Below are 16,661 nucleotides of genomic sequence, written 5' to 3'. Positions count from 1 at the left end.
ATCGAGGCAAGTTTGTTACACCGCTGACAAAATTGCGCGGCTACATAGCCGGACGGACGCGTGTCAGAAAATCATTTCGGAAAATGTAAATTTTAGGCAAAATATATTACATTTTAAGGCCTTTTGGAGCGATCAGAATCAATTTATAGCTTGTTTGTATGCTTTGTAGATAGATAACTTATTTCAAGGGAAATGGATGATGTAACTAGGTTGTTCGGCTTAAGTTTCTGCATGCTTGCTGGATGTTACATTGCCGGCGCTATTCCACTCGCCTTCACGATGTCTGAGGTAAGATTACATGTGTAAGTTCTTATATGTAGTTAAAAATCAAGTTACACTATGTGCTTTTGGTTGTTAATGTACTTATTTTAGTTACGATTGTAGATGGACACGTTATCTTTGTTCTTGTTAATTTCGACCGCGGTAACTTTCACTCGCGATTAAGTTCGTAATCCTGTTGTTTACGACAACAGGGCGAACAGGCCATTCATAAGCTACTCTAATATCTAAACTTTGTATTCAGCCTAGCCTACATATACGTGCACATATCGTCGGCCACTTTTCTGACCAACGATGTGATGACTGATGAGGATATAGCAGCCGTCTACAGGCCGTTATTTATAATGGAACACAACTGTAACTAAAATTGATTTTGAAGATTGAAGAAAATAGTTCTGATTTCACATAAGATTGTACGTAAGGATCAAAAAAGCATGCAAGAATACAAATTAATTTAAGCTTAATTTATTCATTTTAATTTAAATATGTTAAATAACTACAAACATTTGCAGTTAAGTCAGATTGTTTCTAAATTTTACATTTACACAGTTGCTGAGTTCTCAACAATGTCGTGAAATATTTTTTGTGCTATTTACGACAATTGTTTACACTGTATCAGTTCAGTTTTTGTTCTGGCTCTGGCTCAGGGGTAATAAATAGTACAAAACAGACCACCATTGTTCATGCTATGTTGGAAAGGCTTTGTGCAAGAGGAAATCTGTTTATTGTTTATGTAAATATTGTGCAGTTCCAGAAAAAATCCATACCCACACCAAGGAAGGTCATTGGAAATTCCTAGGGGGAGGGGGGTCTTAAAAGTCAAAATTTTAGAAGCAATATATGAAGCTAAACTGGAATTTCCTGGGGGAAGGGAGGGTGCAAAAACAAAAAACCTTCTGTGGGGGGAGTATGGATATTTTCTGGAACTGCACATTACATGTACACTGTAAATATTGCATGTGGACATTTGCTTCAGGAGTTCTCAGCAATGTCATTAAATATTTTCTGTGGTATTATTTTACTGTCAGTATTCAGTTTTTCGTGCTGGTGCAGAATTTAAGGACCCCAGTATGGCACAAAACAGACCACAGCTATTCCCCTGGGTGGGTATGTGCTGCCAGCATCTCCATAATTATTTAACACTGACATTTTAGAACGAATTTCCACTCAAAATGATACCCTGTTCAAGAAAAAAAGACAATTCTAAAAAAAGCGTAACTTTCAATAGCTGAATAGCTTTCAAATGGCTGCTGATACATGTACATGTAATCTGAAGCTTTCATTTTTTTTTTTTATTGAATAAATTTATTGACATAGACCACTTTAAATACAACAGTACTTGCAGACTTACAATACACAATACTACAATATAACGCCACCAACTTAATAACTAATAGAAAACTTATAGATGTACAGCTTTACTATACACCAATACCTACAATACAACACTTCTAACTTAGATATTAATCGAAAAATGGAAAAAAAAAACTTATTGACTACAATTTTAACATTCATGATGTAAAATAATATATAGTATCCGGTAGTCAGCAAATTATGTCTAACTAACTCTAGCTACCATAAATAAAGTTCCATTTATCATAGAATTCTTTGAGCATGTTATTCTTGATACTAACATATTTTTCTGTTTGTAATTTGATATTTACTTTTGCTAGAAAGTTAGTTATGTTGGGAAGAACTCCATTCCTTCTGCAATCCCACAGGAACAATTTGCCGATGATTATCAAATAATTTAGCAGGGGGCATTTTGAGGAGATGACTCCAAGAAGAACATCTTGTGAATTGAGACTTATTTGTTGATTTGTTACCTGGAGAAAATACTGTATAATTGAAAGGCTTCCCAAAACTTTCTTGAATAAGGGCAGTGAAACATAAGATGGTACAAAGTTTCGTTTTCATGACTGCAGAAAGAGCAATAACTTGAGAAAACAAAATTTTTCCACCCCATTCATTTCTCCACTGAGCTTCTATCTCTTTTTTGGAATACATGTGTCTCTTGCAAAAAGACAAGGTGAGACTTTTTCCTTCGACACCATAAAAACATTGTTCTTCTTTTTTGGAAGTTATTTATGCCCCTCACATTCAACGAGATCAATTTGAATATATCAGCGATCATTTAAGTAAGTTTTATGGAAATCCAGATAGTTGTGAGATTGGAGAAGGAATTTAACGAATAAAATTGATTGGAGTTGATAAATAAGTTCTAAGCTGACATATGTAAAGAGACTACCGGTACATAAAAAATCAGACAAAAAACAAAGCCTACTGTCAGGAAATGAGAAACGTTTGATGGAATATAAACAATAATGTATCATATACATAAACAAAAAAAGGAACGAGAATAAAAAAAACACATTTAGTTAATTTACCTACAATTTGATAAGCCATTACACTTAACAATAAACTAGTGGCAGGGAAAGAGCAGACGCCTTATACTAACAATGTATTTTTGTAATGATTATAAATTATCTAAGTCTACCTCAGAGGAGATTCTAATAGGTCTGCCATCGGGGGAAGTTTTAACAAACATCTTACCATCCATTGTCCAAACACTAAGCAACGTACCATCTCTTCTGCGCCTGTTAGCTTCTTCTAATAATCGTCGTCTATAAGTTGTCAGGTTCTCATTAATAAAAATGCAGCGTTTTTTTGTGCTTGGATATCCAGGGAAGAGATCTTTGATTTTAACGTTCTTCAACTGTGTACGCTTCTTGTAAAGGCTTGACTTCGTTTTGTGGCTAACAAATTTCGCGATAATACCTTTTCCTCATCTTAATTTGTGGCAAATCTCGATGTCCTCCGGCTCGACCGTAATGTTAAGAGCTTCGGCTACTTTAATTACAACGTCCTCCGTACTAGAATAGGCGTCTTCCGGAATTCCTTGTATTTCAATGGAGTTTTTACGTGACAGTGTGTATTGTTCGAGGTTATCGAAGTTATCCCATAGTTGCACAATATCTTCTGTTTGATTACGAAGTTTTTCTTTCGTTGCTTTTAGCTGTTCGTTAGTTGAATCCAGGGACGCTTGTAACGCCTTGTTTTCGTTGTTCGTCTTTTGTAACGATTCCTTGAGCTCTTTCAGTTTGCGGTTGTTGAAATTTATACAGTCCTTTAATTCTTCCAGTTCCCTTCTCAATGCTTTGTTGTCACTCAGAAGTGATGAAACAGAGCAGTTGATTGATTGATTGATTGCTAATAGTAAGCTTTTGATTTCTAACAGACTAGGCTCCTCCTCGCTGTCGGCCAGTGATTGAATAACTACGTTTATGTCTCCTTCGACTTTTCCAGCAGATTCGGAGGCCATGTTTAGTATCTTTGAAGCTTGAGGCAATGTTTCTTCTTCAATGGAACCTCTCTCGCCACGCTTGTTTTTCTGAGCGCGCATTTAGTTAAAAGGACATTTGTAACTAGGATGTTAATTTGTATTTACCGAGAGTTATTGGGCGTCGCTGCCATATTTCAACTACGCGGACGGCAAAGAGACGCGTCCGCGCGGCATGATGTCCCTGCGCGAATGTGAAGCTTTCATGCATTCCAAACAATTTATACCCCATTATAAGAAACATCTGTAAAATGGATTCCCCATTCTAGATCGGGAGTTCCAAAATCATGACCTCTTTCACAGGGACCACGGAGGGGAAGGGACTGGGATGGGTATGTCCTCAATAAAATTACTTATCAGAGTAATAATTGAAGGCCTGAGAGTATTAAACCATCTTGTGTCGAATTTTAGGCTGATTATTTGTTGCTCAAAAGCAACTTTGAAATAAGACAAACACACACTTTTTTTCAGACTTGTAAAGGTATTTCATACATTGTAATGCAATGAATGACATTTTGATGCACTAAATACCAAAGAATAGCTTCAGTAGTACCCAGGGCCTGGTTGTTCGAAAGCTGATTAGCGCTAATCCAGGAGTAAAAGTTAATCGAGGCTTTCGTCGTAGTTTGTTAAAATGGGTTTAAAGGCTAATTTCAAGCTAAAGGTAAAGAAAAGTCTTAAGTCAAAACTGAGGGCCGAAAATCTTTTGGAAGAATTTTTGTTGATTAACAATTAAACCCAAGTCAAAGTTTACGTTAATCCAGGATTAGCTTAATCGGGCTTTTAACAAATGGGCCCAGATGTATGAGTGAAATGGAGGAAGTGTTATAAATTTTTGACCTGATATTTAATTAAGGACGGTACATGTACCTCTTAAATACTGGTACAGACTGAGGTATTAATTCTTTGCACAGTTTATGGCTACAGTGTATGTGGGTAAAGCGGATCTTGATATTAAAGGGGTACAGTATAAGAATCAAAAAAGGAAATTGAGGGTAACCCCATGTTTTCATGTTTTCAGAGATAACCTACATAATATTATGTTTTTTCTTTTCAAAGTCAAAGCTTAATTATTCCTGAAAAATGCATGGTTACCCCGAACTTCCTTTGGATTCCAGTAACCCTTGCTAAGATCTACTTCTCCCATGTCGAAAAAGAGGGTGTACAAGAGGGTGTGTGCAGCATGTGTTCAAAGTGGCAAAAGGAGGCACCAAAATGAAAAGTATCCATTGTACATGTACAATGTGCAGCTTATCTTAAATTGCTTGTTTTTGTGTACAGAGGCGTTTGCGGATGATCAGTATACTTGGTGCTGGTCTTTTGGTGGGGACAGCACTTGCCGTCATAATTCCTGAAGGAGTCCATGCTTTATATGAGACACAGGAGCATGGTAAGGACTCTAAACTATTAACTATTATAAACTATTTCTAATATTTTTAAAGCTGTAAGGTAATACAGTTCTATAATTATAACAAACTAAAGGTATGGTAATCATAATAATATTTATGTTTTAATGTACAGTACTGTACATCACATCTTTACCCCAATTACTTGGGTAAAGATTTTGTCACAGTGAGTTATTTTTTATCATTTTCAGACAAAAATATCAATTTTCCAGCTCAAGTTTGGAAGTACATTTGTTGTAGGTTAAAATGAATCCCAGGTTAAAATGATTTCAACCTAGGTTGATTTGTATTTTCCTTTGTTTCATAAGTAAGGCCCTCCACAGACTAGGGATTTAGTTGTCAACAACTATTTGTGATCGACAACTAAAATTTATTGACAACTAAATAAGTCCGATACAGGGATTCCACACACTGGCGTTAAAATACTGATTTAGGGCACCAAGGGGTCAGTCTTTCAACAATAAGAAGAAACGTACCCCTGTCTACTCACAAATTGATGATAAAATCGCCGTCATTCCAGTTTATACGGCACGTTGGCAAAAAGTCCCTCAAACGAACTTTGCGCCAAATTTGCCTTTCAATCGTTTTGTATCAGAACTTGTTGGTGGGCACAAGCTGCGGCAATAATGACATCGTTAGTGTCGTTTCCACCTCTAAGAATGGGATGTGGAGAAGGAAGATCAAAAAGAATGTTTTCTTTACCAAGTATTTTACTTCTGCGATCATCCATGTTTTAAGCTGGCGGGGAAAGCCGCTGACACAATAGCGCGGAGATCTAAAAGTAGTCGACAACTAAAACAAACGTTTTCACACACTTGAAAAATGCCAAAAAATGAGGCCGTCGACAATTATTAGTTGTTGACAACTAAGCAGTTTCCCTTTTCCAAAAGGGGAACTGCTTAGTTGTCGACAACTAATAATTTGGGGTTTAGTTGTCAACAACTTGCGCGACAGACTACGTTTTTTAGTTGTCGACAACTAAATCCGTAGTCTGTGGAGGGCCTAAATTACCCAACCTTAACAAAGGAAAATACAAATCAACCTACTAGGTTGAAATCATTTTAACCTGGATTCATTTTAACCTACAACACATGTTCATGCAAAACTTTAAACTTCCCCTTTTCAACCAAAATGGCAAAGATCTGTTATCTAAATTTATTACAGTATTCAACTCTGCTAAGCACTTTTTGTTTTCAATATGATGCAATACAAAAAATGAAAACCGTGGTGGATATATGCAATGTAGTTAATGTCAGTAGTAAACCAGTTTTCTGATGTGCTTGCATAAAAAATTTAAACCACAACATACAGTGTATACTGTATTTACCCTTGTATACTGTGCACCTGTATACAATGCGCAATCCATTTTTCAAGACAGTTTTTTCCAAAAATATGTAATATACCAGTGTGCCTATTATTTTGTCAAATCCCCACTAAAACAAAAACCCTTCTTGACACAACAAAATCACAATATTATATACTGTACATGCATTTTTCCACTATAACGGTTTAATAATGTCATGAACACCGGTACATGTACACTGTACCTACAGTGTAATAATATAGTGTGTGAAAGTACCCACATCTCTGGGATCATTCCCTAGCCATAGTCAATTAGAGACATTAATCTGCAATGCTTTTTTTCTTATAAGGTCATGCCTCCCATATGCACTCGGCAGCTGACTCTGCTGATGTATCTGAGGAGCATTTGCATCCCAGTGAAGCTCATTCACATGTCGATGAACTGAAGCATCAGATCTCTCAAGTTGAACCTGATGTGTTTATTGGTCTCTCCTTATGCTGTGGCTTTGTCTTTATGTTGTTAATCGATCACATTAGTGGTGGCCACTCACATGCACCATCTGGAGCAGGTATAAATTTGTTAGTAATACAGTTAACAGGCGTTGATCTAGGATAAAGGGCAACCGTCTTCCGAAACAACGAGTGCCAAAGGTGCAAATTTCTAGGGGGGTCCGGGGGCATGTTCCCCAGGGAAATGTTTTGGATTTTAACTCCCTAAAGTCCCCTTTCCTAGGTTTCTTAGTCATTCAGACAGGATATTAGCAAGTTCTATTCTCCTTGGATGAAGCCTTGTGATTTGCGGATTATTTCATAAAAATCAATTTCCACATTGTAGCGGATATAAAGCAAGGCAAGTCCTATCAATTTTGTCTGTGACATGGTGCTTCGCAAGTATGTTTTCAGTTGCCTCCAAACTTACACATTTCTCTCACATTTGCATGTAGTGACAAGTGACAGGTGACTTGCTGGCAGGAAAATCTCCTAGCCAGAGCGTGTTTTTGCCCGGAAATTGGAAAAACAATTGTCCAAACCATTCTCTAGATTTCAACTTAGAAATTTATTTTAATCAAAAATTTATATGTATTTATTATGAAAAATCTGACCAATTTCTGTAAAACTGTTGATAGAAACCGGTACGGATCTGCGTCTGGTAAAATCCTGCATATTATATATATAGGATATATATTTTATTATATATAAGATATAATATTATATAAGAACCTGCATATTTCCAACTATCCTCAAAAGGTTCTTATTTTATTATAATAAGTAAAACATGCTTCTGTCACTGGAAGAATATTCATTTGGTACTGTCTATGTTTCTATAAAATGTGCATATAGTTTTCATCTCTTTACTTTTTTAGTCTTTCTGTTTCAAGACAATAAAGCAAGCTACATGTACAATGTAGTATGCCTATACTTAATAATAATTATAATAATAATTATTATAAGAACACATTAAAATAATAAACAACAACAACAAATTCCAGAGTTTCGATTGGCTTGGCTATGAGATATCAGCCATTATTAAGGCTGCTGGCTTTGGAAAATTTGATGGAGCCTACAAGGCCAAAAACTGAGAAGTTAGGAGCCGAACCTATGAATTGTTAGGTTCTACAATGCACATCTACCTAACAGTAAAAACGTTTGGGTAGCCTAATGATTACATGTGATATTGTATACCATTCCTTTGTAAAAAAGTAAGTTATTGCACTTGCACTTGTAAGTTGTTGTATACAGCTACATGTACATCTGTTATCTCGTATCCAGTGTATATGACAGTACAGCTGTACTTGTGGAATAATTGTTAAATTTAATAATACAGCATTGGTTTGGACACTATCCTTTTAAAGTGGTTGCTGGATGGTATCACTGTTGTTACTGTGCAGTTTAAGTCCCATTCTTATTAGTTATTTCATTCATTTTCAAGTGCATCCTAAAATTTTTTCGATGCAGATCCAGAGGGTAATGGCCGGCAGAGACACAGCAAAATCACTGCCACTGTTGGTCTGGTTGTTCATGCTGCAGGTAAGGGGAACCTTATAGCACTCCACAGGACTAGACAATCAATAAATTATTGTCCTCTGGCTTGGCACGATGTGCTATTTCCTAAAGATCTTTTTGTTTTGTTTTGTTTTGTTTTTCAGAGATGGAATGTATCTGTGTATCAAAATAATTATTAGTAATGGAAACTTGTTATCTTGAATGTTTTGTTACTCAAGTGTTACAGATTAATTTTAACTGCAGGTACAGTGTAGTCTTTGCATAAAAACAAACTATACTAACCTGTACATCGAGAGTTTGCGATGCATTTTGGGGTGATTTCAAATTAAATTGAACAATTCTGAGTTAACAGAGGTTCAGAGGTACAGTGTACTGGCCTTGCACACAAATTTTATTGCAAGGAGCAATTTAATTGCTTCTTGTTTTAAACATTCTTAAAAGCAAAAGCCTGTAATTTATTTGACTAATAATATTATTTATTGATGCAAGTCATTTGAGGATATGAACACTATGCTCAACAACTTAGTCATGTAATGGTTGTAGTAAAATCTTAGCTTCTCATACCCGTGTAGGATTGAGCTGTGATTCACTCTCAGTTTAAGAAAATCTTCCCGGCCAGTTTCCTTTTAGAACTTGCCTAATGTAATAAAGGCTGTGCATTATGTGCAGAGTTTCATGCATTGAGCATTAGACTGTTGTGGGTCTAATTTCAACACTTTTTTTGTTTAGTTAAAAATTGTAACTATTTTGTGGCAAAATACATGTAGAATTCCTTTTTTTTTTTTTTTCATTCCAGCTGATGGTGTAGCTCTTGGAGCAGCTGTATCTACCTCCAAAACAGAAGTTGAAATGATTGTGTTTGTGGCAATCATGTTACACAAGGTAACATGGAGTTTCTTTCAATTACATTGATGTTCCCAATTTTGTCACATACTGTACATACACATGGATTGCTACAAGTACATGTTGAGTTTATACAGTGATGTACATGTACATAGTTACACAGTTTAATGCCATGTTTAATAATGATATTTAGGTTGCTTTACACACATGTATGTGCATTTAAATGTTCATGTATTTTTGCAGGTCTTGTATGCTTACTGTTTAAATGAAGGCTTGACAATATATGTGTATATTAAAAACATAATGTGTATTAAAGGATCTGTCCATTGGCAAGCTTGAAATTGAGGATAAAATTCAGCAAAAATTGACTACAAATATGTGATTTCAAGAGATTAATATCCTACAGAATGATGTACTTTGCGTATACACCACTTGATTGGCATTAATGAGCTTTTGATTGGCGGGACCATAATTTTTGTTTTTGTTGTTATTGTGAGAATGTGGAATGAGGCTTGTGGAGGTTAAAACAGATTGCAAGTTACCACTTACTTACATCCTGTAGAGATGGAAAGTTGATACCATAATTGACAGAACGTTTTTCAGTACACGTACATAATTATGCTTGTCCACCTTCATAATTTTAAATCAGAAATCTTGTTATCTTGCAATTTTGAAGAGCTTTTAATCTGTCATTGCCCCAATTTCCTGCTTACACTGTAGAAGCAGCTTTTTTGTTTCTTGTCATTTTATTTTCTTCATGTCACTGTTTCAGAGTCTTTATACCCTTAGATTATAGGTCCTGATCATTATAAATTGTTGTTGTTGTTTTGCAGGCACCAGCTGCTTTTGGCTTATCAACTTTTCTTCTCCATGAGGTGAGGTTACTTAGAGATTATTAATATTGAAATTCTCCTCCTGGTTTCCACTCAGTTCCTACATGTACTGTACATCTCTTACTATCCACTATATACATGTTTAAGGAGAGGTTTAATTATTAATCATGAAAATGTTGTAGAATTCTCTTGTTGTCCATGAGCTTGTGCATTTTTGGGTTAACCAAATTTATGCCTGACTACCAGGAACCAAGATAAAATTGAGCTCTGCGTGAAGTTGTTGTTTTGGTAGTAATATTTGTATCCAACCTTACTGCTGTAAAACCAACAAGAACACCTCACAAGCACAGGTGCAAGCCATGCAAGCACAGACGTAAGATCTTTATGTCAAGTAAAAATGAAGACACAAGCACAAGACAAAGGGAAACAAGTTGATCCCTTTCTTGCCCTTGTGCTTATGCTTGCATCAAGGCTGTTTCTTTCTTTTACAGTGAAATTTTATCAGTATTCTTATGCTTGCACTTTGCCTGTGCCTGTGCTTGCGTTGCTAACTTGAAAATGAGGCTTAACCATTATTGAAACATAACATCGTATTTCTTTCAAGTAATATTATTTACATGTATACTTCCACTTTTGCTTTCAGGGACTTGTAAGAAATAGAATACGAAAACATCTCTTAGTATTTGCAGCAGCTGCCCCAATAATGGCTTTGGTGACTTACTTTGGCCTCAGTCAGGTACATAAACACAGCTCATACAACTATATTAAGTATTGTGTACTTCAAGAAAATATCCATACTCCCCCCCCCCCCCCAAAAATGAGCTTTTTGCACCCCCTCCCCCCAGGAAATTCCAGTTTGCATGTAGCTTCATAATTTGCTTCTAAAATTTTGGCTTTTACAAGACCCTCCTCCCCTGGGAATTTCTGGTGACCTTCCATAGGGTGGGTATGGATTTTTTCTGGAACTGCGCATTACTTTTAGCTACATTATTCTGTACATACACTGTGTAGCTTTTTGCTGGTTTTCTATTGCCACTTTTGTGATGTTATTTAATAGCAGTAGTTACATGTACTTTCAATTGAGGGGTTCCATTTACATGAAGTTCAGAAAGGGGTAGAAAATCATTCCTCCCTTGTGAACTGTACTTTCAAATTCTGACCAAAAGTCGCCTGATAATCTTATGGTCAAACACAACAGGGGTGTGTCTGTTTATCAGTACTGACTCTCAACCAATCAGGATAAAGCTTAGACTGTGAATAAGCCTTTTTTATGAGATTTGACTTATTAGAATATTATTTCAAGCCATTATATACATGTACAGTCAACTCTCACCTTACGGACACCTCGCTATAACAGACACCCCGATAACCAGGGCACGAAATTGCGCCTGATACAGTCGCCAATGCTCCTAAGTTTTCCGTGTTGGCGACCAAGATTCGAAAGTTAGTCACCACATTGGCGACCAGAACCCGTTGCTTTATCCTACCTTTATGTCTTGTGCAATAAAATAAAGCTTGAAAAAAAAATCGGTGCGAATGGCAAGGTTTATTTGTAGTAAAACTGTCACGAACTCTCCGTTAACATCCGCCATCTTGGATAATTTTTTCAGTGGCGAGGTTGTGTTTTGTGCAATCAAATGTCCCTTTTGCTAATACAAATGACCTTTTGAAATATCCAAGTTGGTGGATTTTGTCGGACTTTCATTATTCATGTCACCGAGTGATTAAAATTTAAAATGAACATCAACGAGGATCGGGAAAATTTATTTCAAATATTGGCTGCGTGTACAAACAGGACCTAGGATGAGGTTTTGGAATTCGCACAGGCCATGGAAGAAAAATATGCCGACAAGAAGAAGTTTTTTCGCACCTTGCCACTCCGTGGCCATGTGGGATTACCAAAAGACAATTGGCAATGTCCCTGGTGCCAGAGGATATTCCTTAACGGCAAGAAATAGCACCCACAATTACTTCTACTAATGGAAACTGTCTTTTCGTTGCTGTTTCGTTGGCTTTGTTGGGCGATGAGACGCAAATGAGTCTTTTGTGTTTGCTCGCGGCTGTTGAGCTCATTTTGAACTGTGAATTTTGAATAAGTTCCAAAAATAAAAATAAAAAACTACCATGTGAAAAAATGTTGGTGATGTTCATTCTTTACTGTGACCAGAATGCCGTTTGCTATTCTTTAGACATCAACAAACCGTCCAGGCATTATTAACGCTAGAAAGGCCTACGATTTGATATTATCGTCCATGATAACGCATTTTCTTTGTTTTTTGTTTTCGTTTCAGAAAAAAAAATGGCTACTAACTTTTTGCACTTGGCTACCACTTTGGAATATTTAGGAGCCAAATGCCTCCCTAAGAAAAAAGTTAATTTCATGCCCTGATAACACAGACAGCAACTAAATCCCGGGTAAAAATAATTTACCGAAGTTTGACTGAAATACAGTTGTAAATTCACGCTATTACGGACTCTTGCTAATAAGGACACTAACTCGCAGTCGCGAGGGTGTCCGCAATAAAGGGAGTTGACTGTACATAGGGGTAAGGGGCACAATTGCTGATAACCTGCAAGATTTTATTTGGGGTGCAAGCAGTGAGTAAGGTGAAAGCCATGAGAGGATTGGACAGTATAAATAATTTTGTGTAAGACCAAATAGGGAGCTTGCTCACAGGCTTAATCGCTGGCTATAAATTGTACATGTACATGTACACGAATGTAACAAAACCATCCTTAGGTTTTGTGGAAGTGTGCTACTGACTGAATTGTTGAACGATTTATCCCCAACAGAGCAGTAAGGAAGTTCTTTCAAGTGTAAACGGCACTGGTATTGCCATGCTGTTTTCAGCGGGGACATTCCTTTACGTGGCTACAGTACATGTGCTTCCAGAACTTATGAGTAAGAGCTCACAATGTGATGGTGGAACAGAGCAAGGGCTGCAAAGGACTGATTTATTGCTTATGGTGTTTGGAATAGTGTCGCCACTTCTACTTTCCCAAACACATAGCCATGGACATTAAGAACTGTGCCTCATTGTACTTTTGCGGGTACATTCTGCGCATCTTGGGATGGCTCAAGAAACTGATGTCTTAAGGGTATTGCCTAGATTCATAGGTTTATTGCTATGCAGGAAAAAAAGATTTCAAAAAGAAATTTGGGGTAACCACACATTTTTCAGAAAATAATAATTGAGCTTCAATTGGCAAACTAATCTCATACATTGTTTTATAATTTATTTTAAATCTTAAATTTAGAATTATTATTCTCTGAGAAATTCATGTTTAACCCCAATTTTCTTTTTGCATAAAAAAAATATAATTTTTAAATCCCCTGCTAAGATCTGCTTTTCTCTTCTCTTTTTCTTCTGTGCAAAAATACCTTGGTCTGTAGTAGAGGCACTGTCCTTAATGCTCATTAAGTTTATCATTCCTGGAAATATGATCATATACATTAGATTTACACTGTAGAGCCACAAAATGTAGCCCTACCTGTAACTTTGCAGTGTATGGATGCGATCATATAGCCTAGTGTGCCTGTTAATTGGGTGGTAGCTGATGAGCAGCACTTTGCTGCGTATACTACAACAAGTACTACAGCTGTACTTTGCAAGTCTGGATAAAATCTTAAATGTGGCCATGACAGCTACAGCAACAATGAACAATACTTTTCTGCATTGCTGTTCATCATGCTGTACAAGGTGGTTCAAACGTTTCTTTTTGTAGATGGTGTCTTAATATCTGACAGTAGGCTCCTTTTGAAATATTAAAATTAAACTTGATGTTGAGGTCCAGAAGGCACAAGGGACAGAGATGAATAAACATGATTATCAAATGTCCTTTGTTTGTGTCCTCTTGGCCTTATTGTCAAGCTGAATTTTAATAATATCAAAAGGAGCCTTTTCACTCTAAAGCTATTTAAAAAAAAAATGAGGGGTGTGTCCTTTGGTGCTGGCAGCTGTTTGTGCTGCAAAAGGTGACTCAAGCTTCTCCACCTTGGTATAAATCCATAGGTGTACACGACTGTTAGAATAATTCTATTATTAAAGCTCTTGAGCAGTGCTCTCTGAATTCTAAAGTGCTGTCCGCATAATATTAAAAACCAAGCACATGGTCAAAATTGAATTTGGCAATCCTAGCAGGAAAAGAGTTTATTAATAATCAGAAGTCCCACAAACATTGCATTGCAACTCATTAATGCATGAACAGCTTCAGCTTGTCTTAAAAATTCTTAAATTGTTTTATGCTAGCATGTAGTAAAATAAAATTGTGTGGTTCAAGGAAAAATTCACACTCCCCCATGGAAGGTATTTGGTTTAAGAAAACCCTAGCCCACTAGGAATTGGGGGGGGGGGGGGGGGGGTCCGACGTATTTTTTTGGGTCTAAAATTTTCAACTCCTGTATTTTATTGGGTTGAAGATTTAACCATGTATTTTTTTGGGACTGAAAAATCTGCGCATATTTTTTTTGGGTTCGAATTTCTGCCAAGCTAATGGTTCTTACGCAATTCAAGCCAAAGTTCCCGCAAGATCCGAAAGGCAGAAAGGCAGTATGTATACTGTTCTTAAGATTGCATTTTTAGGGTATGAAAGTCATGTATTTTTTGGGTCTAAAATTTCCAGTCTTGTTTTTTTTTGGGTGCACAATATAAGGTCCATGTATATTTTTGGGTGCAAAATATTAGGCTCCGTCGGACTCCCTCGTCATGTTTATACCCGATTACCCCCCCTGGGGGTTATTGAAGACAGCACCTATCTCATGAACATTACCGACAAAATTTTATTGGCTTAAAACTTGAGTTGGCCAAAAATATTCAGCTAGCAAGAGTCAGCATTGCTAAATAAACAAGAAAAGTGAGGTTTGAATTTCACTGTCATTTTTTACTGCTGGATAGAGGGGTGGCTTTGCAATAAATATGCCATCTTTTGAGGTTGAGGAAGGGGGTTGCAGGCAGAGACCACCGTCTATTTTGGGGTTTGGTGGGTCCTGTTAGAGTATAGTAGTTTTGACCACTTCCCTAGCTTTCTTTGTAACCTCATACTTCCCTTACCCCAATTAAGCTTTCCACTCCCCTTCAGATTTTCCAATAACCTTTCATGGGGGAGTATGGATATTTCCTGGACCACACATGTAGTAGTAGGTACATGTAAAAAACAAAAGGGCCGGAAGAATTACAGTCCGAAATGGTCACATCTGGTGCATTTTTGGGGGTAAATGTGGTCTTACTGAGGGCATATTCTAGAAGAGTAATATTTTTACGCTTTATTTAATAGTCAGATTTATTGTACATGTATATTATGTACATGCCTATAAGTGCCAAATATTTGACTGTAGATAAAAAAAATCAACTGATAGAACATTTTTGAGATGGCTTCTCTGTCCAACAGAAATGAATACTAAGTCATTAATTATATACAGTAGTATTTGAATAGGGACAATAGTGTGAGCCCTAAGTAGCATAGTCAGTAAGTTTAATCGTTGGACGTACAAGCAGACCGCCACCCACTGTTTGGTTTTTGTTCTGTTATTTTTACAGTAATGTTATAACCTTGTTGTATTATCAACAGATAGTCCAATAATTTCTCTACCTGATGAGGTGGTCGTGTGTCAATGATGATGTCATCAAGTATCATTTATTTGTGTGGCCACCATATTCATTTGGATCTACCATCTTGGATTTTTCAATCTCTAGAAAATGAATTGCCTCAATGGAACAAAAATCTATTAAAATTGATAAAGGATTGCTGCAATAGAGTCTGAAAAGTAAAAGACAAAAGAAAACTTACAAAACAGTAATTTTGAATGTTATTTTTGGTCAGCATAGCAATGACACATGCCAATAACAAAACGTCCACATCAAAATGTGTCCATGGGATAAAATGAACATGCTGCAGCTAAAGGCATCCTTGGTCTCCCAAAAAACAAACTGTTAAACATGTAAAATTTCAAAAAAAAGTTATATCTGACCCTCCCCCTCTCCCTCCTTGTCTTGTATGCACAAAGGTTAAGTTCATGCAAGGATTTACCATAATAAGCAAAAATGTGAAGTGTCACAGAGGTCCTTAAAGTTCTATACTTCCTCAAGTTTGTAACAGATCCCTCATCCCGCTGTGCTTGTGTATAGTTGTATTTATATATTTTGTTGTAAATCTTGTGTTCTAGAATGTGCAGTTCCAGAAAAAATCCATACCCACATCATGGAAGGTCATTGGAAATTTCCAGCAGGAGGGGGTACTTAAAAGTCAAAATTTTAGAAGCAAAGTATGAAGCTAAACTAGAATTTCCTAAGGGGATGGGGGGTGCAAAATAACAAAACCTTCCGTAGGGGGAGTATGGATATTTTCTGGAACTGCACAATACACTGTAATGCCCTAAATAATGCAGAGCACAGTGGCAGAATGCTGAGTATCAATCTGTATTGTGAAGCTGAAAGATACACTGTCTTGATAAAGTGTTAGGTAACTGAAAAAGTTTCTAACCAAATTGGAATTTATTTTTAAGTTTCAAGGTTTCAGTTGAAATGGTGTTTCTTTCTAATGTATGTGTAGCCGAACTGCTTTTATTAAGACATTCAGGGGCATTATGATGTGGTAATTGATTTAATATAATAATAATAATAATAATAATAATAATAATAATAATAATAATAATAA

General features: G+C 36.4%; 1 protein-coding gene and 1 pseudogene across 1 annotated transcript; one reads left to right on the top strand and one right to left on the bottom strand.

Moving 5' to 3' along the window:
- Positions 1 to 53: 53 nt before the first annotated feature.
- On the top strand, positions 54 to 14,750 carry LOC146454264 (zinc transporter ZIP9-like). Its single transcript, XM_085095677.1, has 8 exons — positions 54 to 288; positions 4,901 to 5,009; positions 6,678 to 6,896; positions 8,284 to 8,355; positions 9,128 to 9,213; positions 10,008 to 10,049; positions 10,651 to 10,743; positions 12,801 to 14,750. The coding sequence occupies exons 1-8, from the start codon at positions 193 to 195 to the stop codon at positions 13,029 to 13,031; spliced, it is 948 nt and encodes a 315-aa protein (XP_084951803.1). The 5' UTR covers positions 54 to 192; the 3' UTR covers positions 13,032 to 14,750.
- Positions 2,326 to 3,791, bottom strand: LOC146454265 (uncharacterized; annotated as a pseudogene).
- Positions 14,751 to 16,661: the final 1,911 nt, after the last annotated feature.

The sequence above is a fragment of the Pavona decussata genome, unplaced genomic scaffold (assembly GCF_977016875.1).
Source record: "Pavona decussata unplaced genomic scaffold, jaPavDecu1.1 SCAFFOLD_303, whole genome shotgun sequence".
In the NCBI taxonomy this organism is placed as follows: Eukaryota; Metazoa; Cnidaria; class Anthozoa; order Scleractinia; family Agariciidae; genus Pavona; species Pavona decussata.
The sequence above is the reverse complement of the archived record's forward strand: the minus strand, read 5'-3'. Positions and strand labels throughout refer to the sequence as shown.

What these genes read in the sequence shown, in the direction of transcription:
- LOC146454264 (XM_085095677.1), top strand. Translation starts at nt 193, where the DNA reads ATGGATGATGTAACTAGGTTGTTCGGCTTAAGTTTCTGCATGCTTGCT. An exon ending in ATATGAGACACAGGAGCATG is followed by an intron (nt 5,010 to 6,677) that starts GTAAGGACTCTA and finishes TTTTCTTATAAG; the next exon opens with GTCATGCCTCCCATATGCAC. An exon ending in CAACTTTTCTTCTCCATGAG is followed by an intron (nt 10,050 to 10,650) that starts GTGAGGTTACTT and finishes TTTTGCTTTCAG; the next exon opens with GGACTTGTAAGAAATAGAAT.